The sequence below is a fragment of the Serinus canaria genome, chromosome 1, assembly GCF_022539315.1.
Source record: "Serinus canaria isolate serCan28SL12 chromosome 1, serCan2020, whole genome shotgun sequence".
Taxonomy (NCBI): Eukaryota; Metazoa; Chordata; class Aves; order Passeriformes; family Fringillidae; genus Serinus; species Serinus canaria.
Window position 1 is genome coordinate 83,329,842 of NC_066313.1, and position 13,282 is coordinate 83,343,123.

Sequence of the window (13,282 nt, forward strand, 5' to 3'; positions counted from 1 at the left end):
GTGTTCAGCAGGACTGATCCAGACACTGTTGGAGAGGCCATTTCTGGCATTCAGTATTTTTATTACAAAAGAGCCCTATCTGATTCTCAGGGATTTTTACCATGTTTCGCTCTACTTCTGTTGAAGGCAATGCATTAAACCTCAATGGGTGAAGGAGACTTTGTTTACTTCTTCCAATAGCTGCTACATTTTAAAATTCCCTTTCAAAAAGAATACTCTTTGCACTTTCCTGTAGGGGGACAGACTATAAGAAAATAAAGATGGATGATGTAGAAAGTAATCTTACTCCTAAGGAGTTGCAGCTGGGCTAATTATTAAAGATTAGGAACAGGCCTGACTTTAACAGGCCACAGCTGTAACCAATGAGAAGAAGAGTGCTATAAAAGTAGTGGGTTGGCTGGTTAAAGAGGGCATGGGAGTTGGTTACTTTATGAAGAAGAAAGAGTCAGTGCTCTGAGGAGCTGCCCACAAGAAACACCAAGAAGGTGTGAAACTTTTGCACTAAGGAGACAACAGTATGGAACGCCTGCGATAGGACTTTTGTACTATAAGTGAGAATAGGCATGAAAAATACCTGCAGATCTCCATGCATCTTGGCTCAAACTTTGGGTTCTCATAATCCTGACACCTCCAGAGTCAAGCAACCACCACTCTTCCCTGGGTGCCACTGGGAACAAGCCCATTCTGAATGGGCCTAACCCATTTTTATGAAAGAGCCGAAAAAAAAACCACCTCAGTTTTCAGCTCTTTATTTAAATTTAGTTTAAAATCATCAGGAAATTTAAAAGTCTGTTTTGTTGAGTAGTTTCAGGATAATTGTGATTTTTCTATGATGTCACAATGACAATTTTCATTGAGTGCCATATCAGCTATTTCCTGGCTGTAATGTATTTCAGTTGGCAGTTTATTTCTCTAGACCCATTTTGTGGGCAGACATCACAGTTGGCAAAACCTTCAACAAAACTTTTTAAAGCCGTCCTATTTTTCTTCTTTTTTTTCCCCATTGTTTTTCTGCTACATAAACAGAATTCTAATTACATCTGCATTTCTGCCTCTCACTCTTGAAGCCTTTCAGTTGCAGATTAGCAATTACTGAAGATGCTGCTCTGATTAGACTCCTAAAGCAGGTTGGCTCAGGATAAGTGATTGCACAATGTTAATCACATCATGTCTGAGAGCACACACTGGTTGTTCCAAGGCAACAGTAAAATTACACTCAACAAATGAAACATAAACATGTTTCTGCTGCTCTTGTATTGGGACATTATACAGCATAGGTAAATCAATAACCAAAATAGCTCTAGCAGCAATGTAATATTTCCAAACTAAAGTAAAATGAATCAAGATCATCTGTTTTGTGACTTTAAAATGTTTTCAAATGTGCAGTCTTAATGGAATTAAAAAACTCAAAAATTACAGAAAACACACACGTATACATATATACAAAAACACTAACTTCAATCATAGTTTCAGAGTAGCCAGACTAATGTATTAACGAAATGGAGAGAGAAAATAAACCTCTCTGCCTAGCCAAAAGTGGGTGTACACATCAGAATGAGCTCCAGGTGCCACTGACTGAGTTCACAATGCTGTGATATTGCCCACCAGTTCACATATACCCACATTTTAGAGACAGGTAAATTTTAGTGTACAAAAAATGAAGCTGAATCCCACCTCTTCTCTCTGAATTTTCTTTTACAAGAAATGTACCATGGAAGATTACAGTGAATTACTACAATATTAGAGTATTTTTTAGTCCTGTTTATCAGATATTAACCCAACCACAAATCTCGTATCAAATTGTTTTTAATATGTCTGTTATTTCTCTTTCCTGCTATCATTACAGCAGAGATAAAGATCCTTTGCTGTGATTTATTTCTAAGAGGCTCAATTTCTGTGGCTGTCTCTGAAGCTTCTGAACTTCTACCTCCCCAGTATTTAAAAAAAGTAATTGAAAGCTTGCTCTCTTCTTAACAACCTTCTTTCTTCTATCTATTTTATTTAGCGTCATGCTACAACTCTACTTTATCATCTATGATCATGGAAAAAAATATTCCAGAGGTACATAGTGAAGAGGACTATCTAATGGGAAAAAATCCTTTCCCATGTATTACCTTTTTATTGTTGCTCATGTGTGATTCTGAGCTTTTCTCAATTTCCTTTTTGACAGCTTCCTGAAGATCAGCGGCTTGTTGTATATATGTTAATGCTGTCAATATCTCATCTTCTAACAATTTTACATCTTCATAGGAAACTGGCCATCCCAAATTCTCTAAAGCCTCCAGCAAAGTTTCTTTATGTTGCATATATTGGACTGGTCCATCCTCTTCAAATCTTAAAAAATATATATTTTTAAAGAAATTAATAATCAAAAGTAGGAAAAATTTTAATTACATCAGTTCTCTACAGATAGAGTCACAAAATATGAAGGCAGAATAAAGACTCAGATTTGCCCAATTTATCTTCTGTATGCTAAAAGTTCTTGCATTTCATCCAGATACTGCTGTGTTTGGTTGAACAATCATGCCTGGTATAACTATATCTTATAAAAACACAGCTACAGAGAAATTTAAGTGGCTGAGCCATATTTTCTGAAAAACAAATCAAATATTTTAATATCTCTGCACAATACTAATGATTTATATGCTCCTCTAGCAATGGACTGTGCAATTGCTATTATTTTTTTCAGTACATGTAGAATTTGCCATATGTTATCAGTAATTAAACATTCTGGATGACACCCTGTCAAATTTCTATATTTTGTAACTCATTGTCTATCAAGAGACAACTATTTCTTTTTTTTTCATTACATTCTGTTTTGTTTAACAGTCTTCATTTCCTCTCTGCACCAGAATGAGGTTTTAGTTCTCCTTATTAATGACAGAATTGTAGGTTTTTTACTTATTAGCTTATGTCTTCTTAGAAGTATTCTAGTTTTCATTCCCATTTTTCTGAGAAGAACTATTTCAGGCACATTCAGTTTTCATTAATTGGTCTTTGCTTTATTCTCTGGCACTAACAGTTGATGACTTCACTGATATTTATACAGCAAATACTTTTCTAAATCAATAGAAAAAAATAGGCTAGTTAGTGCAGTACAAACTTCCAGAGTGATATACAGTGCCAGCACATGCTTTTAAGGTGCTTATTACACCTTAACAAACCAGCCACTAGAGAGCTCTTTACAGGATGAGAGATTTACTCTGATGTCAAAAGCAATGACATGCTGCCCTCACAAGGCCCTGCATTTGATAAAGGATAGAGAAGCAAGATTCAAATAGAATGCATGTCCTTTCCTTTAAAAATAATCAGCACCACAAAAAGGGGGTCCAGAATTTCATATTACTCCATATCATATATATTTTTTTGAAAACTAGGTATATTTATTAAATAATTGAAAATTAAACCAGTTGGCTATAGAAATAGTGATAACAACCTACCAAATATCGATGACCTTCAGAGGTACATTAGAAAACCAAAAGTGATAGCTTACTTGTCTCTTTCCTCCTGAGACAGTGCTCTCCAAATAACTAGGTTCAGGCGCCTGTTAATGAAAGGACAGCAGTTATTGAGGGAATGCAGTTCCTTGTGCAGCTGATCATCTCAAAACTAGCAAATAAGCACAGTTTCTTAAGATATCTGCACTGATTTGTATTCCAAGCACACTGTATCATCAAATTGTATCCTTATCATTCAGCTATGAAATTATCAACTGCAAAAGAAGATGGGAAAGCAGTATCTTCCATCAAATAACAGCATGACTGTTTCAGGGTCATAGAAGGTTTAATGGCAATCACTGCTGCTTCCTGCCAGGATTTTCTATGGATGGCTGTCTTCAGCACCAGCAAGTTAAATCAAATAACAAAACTGATTAAATGCCAGTTAAGCTGCACAGTTCCTCCAATTAAACATTTTCAGAAAATGTAGTCTGAATGTAGAAATGCTAATTTCTAATTTTTTTCCCTGCTACGATTACCCCTCAGTTGTGCCATTTGGGTTTCTAATTCATTAAACTCTGGCTATGAAGAAAAACTACTGACAGGAAAACAGAAGTGATTATCCCAAAGCAATGCAGGTCTAAGATGCTTTTAAAGCACCACTAAACTTTCTGCTTTTGCTTTTTAAGACAGAAATTTTAAACTCTTATAAGATCATCTAGTTCAACATCCCAAACAAGCCATCACACACTTTCAGCTACAGAAATACTGATCATCTCAAGGATGATCAATAATTCTAGAAGATTACTGTAATTCTAGAAAAAATTCCAAATTTCCTTTGGATACAAGAACAAATTCAATGCTAGGAAAAATTCAGATTGTAACCTGACTGACTACAACTAGTCTTGCCAGATTTACTGGTGCAGGCACAAAAAAAACCCCCACATTAACAACAGATTCTGAATACGAAATTCTTGATGATTCATTTTATCTACCAGAAACTATATCCCAGCATTTTTAGAATACAAACAACTTAGTTCATTCCCAATAGACAGTCTCAGCATGCTCCAAAGCCTATTTCATCCTTCTAAATCTGCACAACCATAACTGAGCTGGTCATAAAAGCTCCTGGCTATACAAAATCAAACACATGAAGCTTTCAGTGTTTTCCTCCTTTAATGCTGTATATTCTCCTTGTCAGACCACAAAAATTCTGTCCTTGCCACTTTTCTCCCTCTAAATCTGATGCTAAATTCAATCTGCATATGGGGAAAATACTGGCATGTTTGCTTCTGTGCTTGAAACCTGGATGCCCTGATGTATTGTTTCATCTACATATGTCACAATAAATTTGTGACCAACCACTATTTACAAAGCTGAACTGCAGCTTTTGGAAGTTCTGTTTCTAGAAAAGGGCTGTGACATCTAGATTAAAAAAAATTGACTGGCTTGCTGTTTCACATGTAGAGAAAAAGCAAAGAGATCTCTTTTTTGCATTGCCAATTATAAGGATCTTCAGGTAGATTTGTCTTCTATACCTCTTTTTCGTGGAGTAGGAACTCAATCTTCCTATTGTAAAATACACTAAATTCATTGATCTCTGTTGGTAAACAGAAGTAAACAGTAATACTTGTCACCAAAGTCTTGGGGAGACTGTGGCAATGCTATCAGAGTTTAACCAGAAAACAATTTTCTTTTCCTTAAAATCAAAGTCAGTTAATGTAAAAATATTCAGTGGTATGGCACAGCAATGAAAAACTTGAATTTTTTTCAGAATTCACCATCACAAATAAACCACTTGAACCTTCTATTAAAATGAGTGACAAATCAATTTCTGTTAATTCTTCATCAGCCTGATAACAACAGTGTTGTCTCAGTGACAGAAAAAAGAAAACAAGATACTTTTATTCACTGAACTCCATTGATACGAGACATATCAAGACCATTTTCAAATCAAATTTCTTGATTTTATCACAAAAGATCCATATAGGATAATAGGATTGGAAAAGAAAGCTATAACATGCTTTAGAAAGAGCAGGTATGATCATATAGCTAACAAGGAAAATAATCTCAAACCCTAAAGATCCCCTGTGGAATTAATCAAAAAACAAGGATGAAACACTTGTCATCAAGGGGGTTTTGGTCATATAAAATAATTACATTTGTAAATGTTATTAGAATACAGCCTAAAACTATTTATTAAAACAGTTTTCTAGTCAAAGCTTTCATATGATTACTGAATTACACCATAATCAACTGCATTATTTAAAAAAAAAAAATGCACAAATTTGGATCATGGCAAGAAGTAGTTTAGAGATCTAATGCCTTTTTCCTCTTTACTTCTGTTGTGCTTTTACTAACATGAAATTTAAAAGTACAATACATATGCCTCTCAAAAAAAAAAAAAAAAACTTCACCAAATTTAAATTGTCAGTTTCTTATTGGTGCCTCAGTTATATTTTTGCATGCACCCAACCATACTTGGGTGACAGAGAGCTGGCAGCAAAAAGCAGGACCTTAATTTAAGCGCCAGCCTGTTGATATAGGAGCTTAGTTTTAAGTTACAAGTCTGGATAGCATTGTATGTTTATGGCCAAATTCTTCCTGAGGGATGATGGGTTTCAGGTTTTCTCCCAAATAGTAAAAGGATTTTGCTTTTGTTACAGAAAAAACATTATATTAGCAACATGTTGTTATTTATCTCCTTGCCTATTATCTGTTTTTAACATTCTGCTTTAATTTTTTTAAAGAAAATAAAATTTCTCCTACATGTTGATGGTGGACTAAAGTGTGTCAACATGCAGAATTATCAGTATTGATCAAAGCATGTGTGAAGAAATACTGAGTACCTGAGAAAAAAACTGAAACATGACTGCAACCACAATAAATTTCTGGTGAGTAGACTTGCCTCTCATAGGATATAATTGCTTGTTCCAGCTTCTTTTTATAGGCATCAAGATTCACTGCCCAAGGATTAATTAGTGCAATCCCCTTCTTGTCACTGCTAATATGGGCCAATGGTAGCATCTATCATACAATAAAAGACACAGATATAATTTATCATACAAATTTATGAATGACTGAATGCCAAGGCTCAGAACAGCCAGAAGAAACACTGGAAGTTGCAGAAAGAAAAATCTAAGCACCAAAAATGTCAGAATTAAGACACAGTTTCCAGCCAGTTCTTCTAAAATTAAACAATCTCATTATGAAGAAGTTACAAATTAAGATTCCTAACTACTAAGTAATTCTAACTAAATCAGTACTGTAAAACAACTCACTCTAATAATGTAAGTTAGAAGGAAACAAATATGTCTAGTATATGACCATATTCCAGGTTTTACTGCCTTAAAACACTCTCATACTTTCTAGCATCTAATTGTAGCATACAGGTGTGAGAGCAGATATTTAAATGTATTTAATGTTCTTTTTCTGTAGGACTTCATTTTCAGTAGTAAAGCTGTAGAGAGATATTTCTCACCATCACACTGATCACCAAAAAGAGAGCAAGGTGGACATTGGTCACCAAAACTTGTCTTGACTATTTAGGAACTTAATCAGGTTCATCAGAATCAGGAACTTTAATATTTTTCAAATATCCCAATACAACACCTTCATAAGTAAACCTCATTATAAAATAAAAATGAATACAACTGCAAGTAGATCTCCAAAAGGCAGAGAAAAGGTTAGAAATGGATAACTAAAGAGGAGGAAAGATGCCTTCCAAACTTTCAGTCCAAAGTCCCACCATCTTACAGCCTCTTAAATTATTCAGTAGTTTGTAAACAAAAAGCTGTTTTACATATCAATGTATTGATGCTGAATATAAACAAACAAACAAACAAAAATCCAAGGAAGAAACTGCAGAGTGAAGAGAATGCTACTCTCCCCCTGTCTTCAACAGACATGACTGAGTGGGAATCTTTCACAAGTGCCTGTCTGAGATGAGGATATAGATGAGAAAAACATGGATGAGGTTCAATTTACATTAAACTAAAACCCCTGTTGGGGCAACAAGACAAACAATCAGAAAATAGAACAACAAAGAGAATTGTTTAACTGAGAACATTTTTCAGTAATGCTTTACTTGTGTTTGAATCATCTCAGCATAGCTGGATTTCAAATTGCAACAAAAATAATTTTTTAGGAGCAGCAGTGTGGCTTTATATCCCCCTCACTTTCCAAGGACAGGCTCTCTCTGATTAATAAATCTGTGTCACATCAGTGCCAGACCACACCAAAGCTCCTAATACGAAATTAATCTTAAAATCACTTAGAAGCTGAAGACAATGGGAACATGTCAGTGAAAGTATTTTGCTGGAGACAGATGAGGTAAATCTCTGCCCATAATTCTGAGCAGTGATATCTGGCTACTTGTCATTTCCAGGTGAAGTTTGAAAGCTGACAGGCAGGGAGTGATGACCCCTCTCCAAGTTCTGTAATGCCATGATTGTTGTCTGTGATGTTACCCACACCAAGGTAACAGAAGTTCAGCAGGGCCTCACCATGTAGGAGCCTACCTCTACATAGCCTTACAAATTCTGAGAGGAATTTCAAGTACAAACAGCATAATTTGCAACATGAATATTTTATACAATTTATAAAATACTTTGTATAGAACAGAAGGATCAGACAAGCATAAAAACATTATTATACTTTTGAAGACAAAAACCAGAATGGAATGTGTTCTTAGCAAATACTAAACTTGAAGTACTATGCATAATTTGAGAACAATGAAAACTGCTCACGAAGTCAAGTGAAATTTGACAGATTCAGCTGACAGAAATCACAGAGAAATTTTTTATTGCTAAAATATTTTTCCATTTTCTGAATTAAATACTTTAAATTTCACACTAAAAGAATCCACTCGTTTAAAAATGGCTTTTATTTCAAACCTTAAATTTCAAAATCTTAAAGACAATAACCCTATAAAAATTTTCCCATTTTAAACCAAAGAGAGATGGTTTTGTTGGCTGAATCTAACCCTTTTCAGCAAAGCACTGAGTCAAAACTTCATGACTTGCAAACCTGCACTGAGATGCCACAGCCTGTAACATATATTTGCATGATTCTACAGGGAAGGTTTCCCCCAGAATTAACACAGCATAATTTAGACAAGCTCCCAAGCCATTCTATTTTTTTCTGAATATGAACCTGGATGGGTACTTTAATAAATTAACCTCTTTGAAATAACTCAGGTGAAACTGACAGATAACACAGAACTGAAAACAACAGGTCAGCCTTTTGTTAATGAACAGTTGTCATGGAAACCTTTTTCTTGCTGCATCTCCAAGATAAGAAAACTGTTCATACTTATTCCATCATCACTGCCAGCAAAGGCCAAAAATAAAAATTATACTATCCCTGGAATGCAGACAAGGATGTCTGCATTCCACACCAAGAAATCTAAGATCTCAAAAAGAAGAATGCAAAATTATCTGTACATTTATTATCTTCAATGGAATCTTCTGAAGTATTGGAATAATCAAGATCCTGAAAGTCTCCCATTCAAGCTCACTGTCTAGTCTCACCCTATCTTCTTGATATGCTGGCTTGAAGCTTGAGGTCAAGTGTGTTCTGTAGCTCAAAAATTCTACTGCTTTCACCTTGTGTGCAACCCTCAATCTTCTCTTTATTTTCCATACTCAGCTTCAGATCCAGAAAAATCCATTCCTTTATACACATCAATAATTCTCCACTGCCTGAGAAACTGAGTGTCTTATTACAACTAATGGAGATTAGTAGGTATGAAGAAATTACAAAAATTATTATTTTGCCTTTACATCCCTGAATCTAAAGAAAGCCCATGGATCACTGTTTGGATTCTGTACAGCACCTGTCAATTCAAATAAGACTGAACTTAATTCAGTCCTGAACTAGACTACCAGGAGTTCCTATGAATTGCTATCAAAAACAACTTGTACACAGTACTTGCTGAATCATAATTTAGACTACTTTTAAAGACAGACTGTTTTACAGACTGCTTTATTTTTTGCAAGGGTTGTCTGTAAAGGACTCCAAGGGCTTTTCATTGAAAAACATGGAAAAAAGAGGACCTTTCAGATATATTCAGAAGAAGAAGGAAAAAGAAGTGACTACTCACAAAGGAGATGTAAGAGTTTTGTGAAATTCCCAATGTCTTTTGTTTTAAATTTATGGTAGATTGTTTTGCACAGTTTTGTAACCACTGAAGGTCTGAATTCTTTAAATTCTTTTGAAAAAAGGCATACTATTAACCATCAGTTTTATCTTCTTACTGAAGCATGAATGAACATGCAGATATGCATGACACATTTAGTGCACATCAAAAATCTACAATTAGAAATTAATTTTAAAAAACCTTTTGAAAACACTCTCAAGTTTTGTTCTAGCTTTCAAACAGTGCAGGAGTTTTACCTTATCAAATACTTTAGAAACTACATGCTTGTCCAGAACTGGGATATATTTTGTACTGTGAAGGACAGTTGTAGGAGCTAAGGCATCCATGATGGTGAGTCGCCTAGCAGCCAAGCCATGGGTCTTTAACCAAAGAGCTGAAGGGACATCTAGAGAGCTAGAAAAGAGAGACTGTGAGATGTAGCTTAAGGTAGAAATACATTTGAAAGGTTCAAAATGACTGAAGAAAGTATGTAAACTGTAAGTTTTGTTATGCATTTATACGTGCACACACATACCTTTCAGATGCCCCTTTCACACTCTGCATTTTCAGATCTAAGAGAAAACATTTGCATTTTGTTATCTCAGAGGTTTTGTGCACACAAAAGTATGCCTAAATTAGTTGCCATATAATAGCATCAATTTTTTTATTTGAGCCTACAAGCAGCATCATGCACAACAACTGTACAACATTTCAGTTGCTAAATTAATCAGTGAAAATTAGTTTTCCTCGCCTTCCTGGTGCATGATCAATAGTAACAGTGCTACTATATGCCTCATGAGCCCTAATCAGCCAGAGAAGAAATTTATAAAACAGGAAGGCAATTTTTTAAACTGAAATTTGTTTCTGTTTGTTTATTTTTGACCAAGACCAAACATTAACCAGCCCATTTCCCAAGCCAAGATGTGACACCAAGTACTACCACTAATGAGATGGCCAGGAGTAGCTAATTTAAGGTACACCACTATGAAAATCTCTATAGAAGATATATAAAAACTAAACATAAAATGCTGAAATGTAAAAAAGTCAAACATCTTCAAATGTCATAAGGTAAGGTTTTAGAATTACTTAAAAGACATATCATAAAGTTCAGAGTTGGACTAATTACTGAAAGAAATTAAATTATCTGGATGTATTTCTAAGCCCCATTAAAAACCCAGCTGTAAAAGGCTAGTTTGAGAACTGGCAGGAGTCTGGACACAGCTGTAAGGACACTGTCACAAAACCCAACTTCATGTCCAACTCTGTATCTCTGCTGAGTTTCAGTCCTTTGTGCTGCAGATCTGCACAGCTTTGCCTCAAATAAGGTACCATTAGTTTCAAATGTAATGGGAGAAACTTTACCATCTTCCCCAGTCAGAGCTTCTTGTTCTGTCAACTTGCCTTTGAAAATGGTTGAACATTTCACACCCTTTTTGACAGAAAAACTCTTTTCCTCTGGAGACACTCCTTCCTCTGGGCTTTCTTCCCTAAATTTCACACCACGGCTCAGGAATTGCAGCAGACTTGAGTTTCTTTGATCTGTAGTTGTTGAAAGGGAAAGAAAGGAAGTGAGCTAACTTACTGCTCAAATACATGCCTGAGATTTTTAAGTTCCTCTTTGGTATTCAGTTTTTAAGTGACTGCCTACACAATACATCAAGCAGAAAACTACTTCAATGCTAAGTTGTACTTTGTATTTTCCCCAAAGATGAGGGTTTATTTACTTCAGCTGGGTAAATTCAGTTTCAGACTGCATACAAAGGACACTTCCAGGAGAAATGTATTATTATGGGTGTAGTAAGAGGAAATATTAGTGTAAGTAATGCTGCAAATGGTACAATATAGATCACCTCTTTATTCTTGCCAATTATGTACTTAGAATAAAAAGAGATTAAGGCTTAATATCTACTGTTAAAAAACTGTTTATGGAGCTTTCAAAACATTCTGCTAAAACAGCTACTTTTTCATGGCAGGGCCTGTGACAAAGCACACATCATCAGACATTTCTCTGTTTGCACCAAATAAGTAGGATGGCTGAAAAGCAGAGATGAAGAGAAGTTTAGATTTTCAAAATGGTGATTACTTAAGTCAGCAAACTATTAATTTGTTCCCAAAACAAGGGATGGTTTTTGCTATTTGTAACAGAATCTTTTCAAGTTAGTGAATGAATTCTGCTGAGAATTACAGCTCATCTGAGTCTCACCTGCATGTAATGCTTTCTTTCTTTGGGCTGGACTGGCAGCAGTGCTTTGCCTGGTTTGCTCATGTGACGGCACTGATGGTTCTTCTGAAGCACAGCTCGGCCTACTCCTAAGAGAAGTACTCAGTTCTTCAATGTGTTTAGAAACAGGGACACATTGTGTGTCTGCTTGTGATTACAGCTTGTAAGTGACAAAAAAGAAATTACTGCAAATATATAACACCAGTTTAAAAAACACTAAGCTGAAGTTTTCTGGCAATTTAAACACTGATTTCAAATGCTTTGAACAGTGCAAAATATTTTCTGTTATACTAATATGCATTTCAAAGGAGAGTTCACAGCAGGTTAAAATATTCTTAGGTTTTTTAATTTTTTTTAGTGTAAATTCTTAGCTTATTTAAAATATGTTCATTACTTTTAAGATAACACTCATGTATTTGGAATAAGAACAGAATGCTTCCTAATAGCTACTTTGAATCCCAGGGCTAAGTACCTACCATCAGCAATGAGAATATCTGCCACATACATACATATGCAGATATATCTACACACACACACATATATATCTGTGCCCCAGCATTAATAAAACATAAAATATGCAGATCCTGAAAAAAGCTCTTAAAAATATTTTCATACTGGACATCCTACCTGCTCTTTCATACATGAAATCATAACACATCACTGTCCACTTGTAATAACTTTTACTTTATTTTCATTTTTTTACTGTTTTAAATAGATTTCTGTCTTAGAAATCTGATTTCTTTTAATGCATTTTAAAATGTTTTTTAGTATCACTGCACAAATAAATACACAAGTACATTTGTACATAATTCATGTTTCAATCAGCATATTCCAATGAGCAGCCATTTAGTCATGAGGTATCAAGCCAGCTCTACTTAGATGACAATTTTTCATGAATTCTCTAGGTCAGAGGGACCAATTTTACCACGTGTTGGAGAGAAAAAAAAATTCCTCTCGTTGCTTTAATTATTTGTAATATGTTGAGACTACTGATATATTTGTGATAATTTTGTTTCAGGCATCACAGTATTAGTTAATTTTTCCAAATTTTTCTTTTCCATTACCTTGGCTGTTAAAAAAAACCCTGAGAGTAAGAAAGCAACAACCATCTTTTAAAAAGGAAAAATGTATGAGATAGTTCACAGCTATCATGAACACAGTAAAACAATGAGGACATACTTATTCTCTGGATAATTTTCTTCACTATAAGAATTCCTCATCAGACTTTTCTCATGAAAGGTCTTCACTTTCTCTAGATCTTTCTCTCCTTGATCAATTTCTTTTTTCAAAAGATATATGTCTTTATTCTAGCAAAAAGAAAATCAAATGTTTTAGTACAATTACTCCAAAATATGTTTCATTTCTGAACTGAAATGATGCAAGTTCTGATAATAATTCTGAATAATGATTCAGGACAGCTTCCAAATTTTGTATACTTTTTCAGGTAGGCTCTTGTGCTTGGCTTTATAGCCTTTCAAATTATTC

At 34.8% G+C, this 13,282-nt stretch overlaps 1 protein-coding gene across 1 annotated transcript in view; it reads right to left on the reverse strand.

Moving 5' to 3' along the window:
• The window catches only part of VWA3B (von Willebrand factor A domain containing 3B), a 60,577-nt gene that overhangs the window by 10,173 nt on the left and 37,122 nt on the right, over positions 1-13,282 (reverse strand). Inside the window, 8 exon segments of the mRNA XM_050979831.1 lie at positions 2,115-2,334; positions 3,494-3,544; positions 6,346-6,464; positions 9,834-9,990; positions 10,112-10,148; positions 10,939-11,115; positions 11,780-11,886; positions 12,977-13,104. Of these exon segments, the coding sequence (XP_050835788.1) occupies positions 2,115-2,334; positions 3,494-3,544; positions 6,346-6,464; positions 9,834-9,990; positions 10,112-10,148; positions 10,939-11,115; positions 11,780-11,886; positions 12,977-13,104 (996 nt within the window).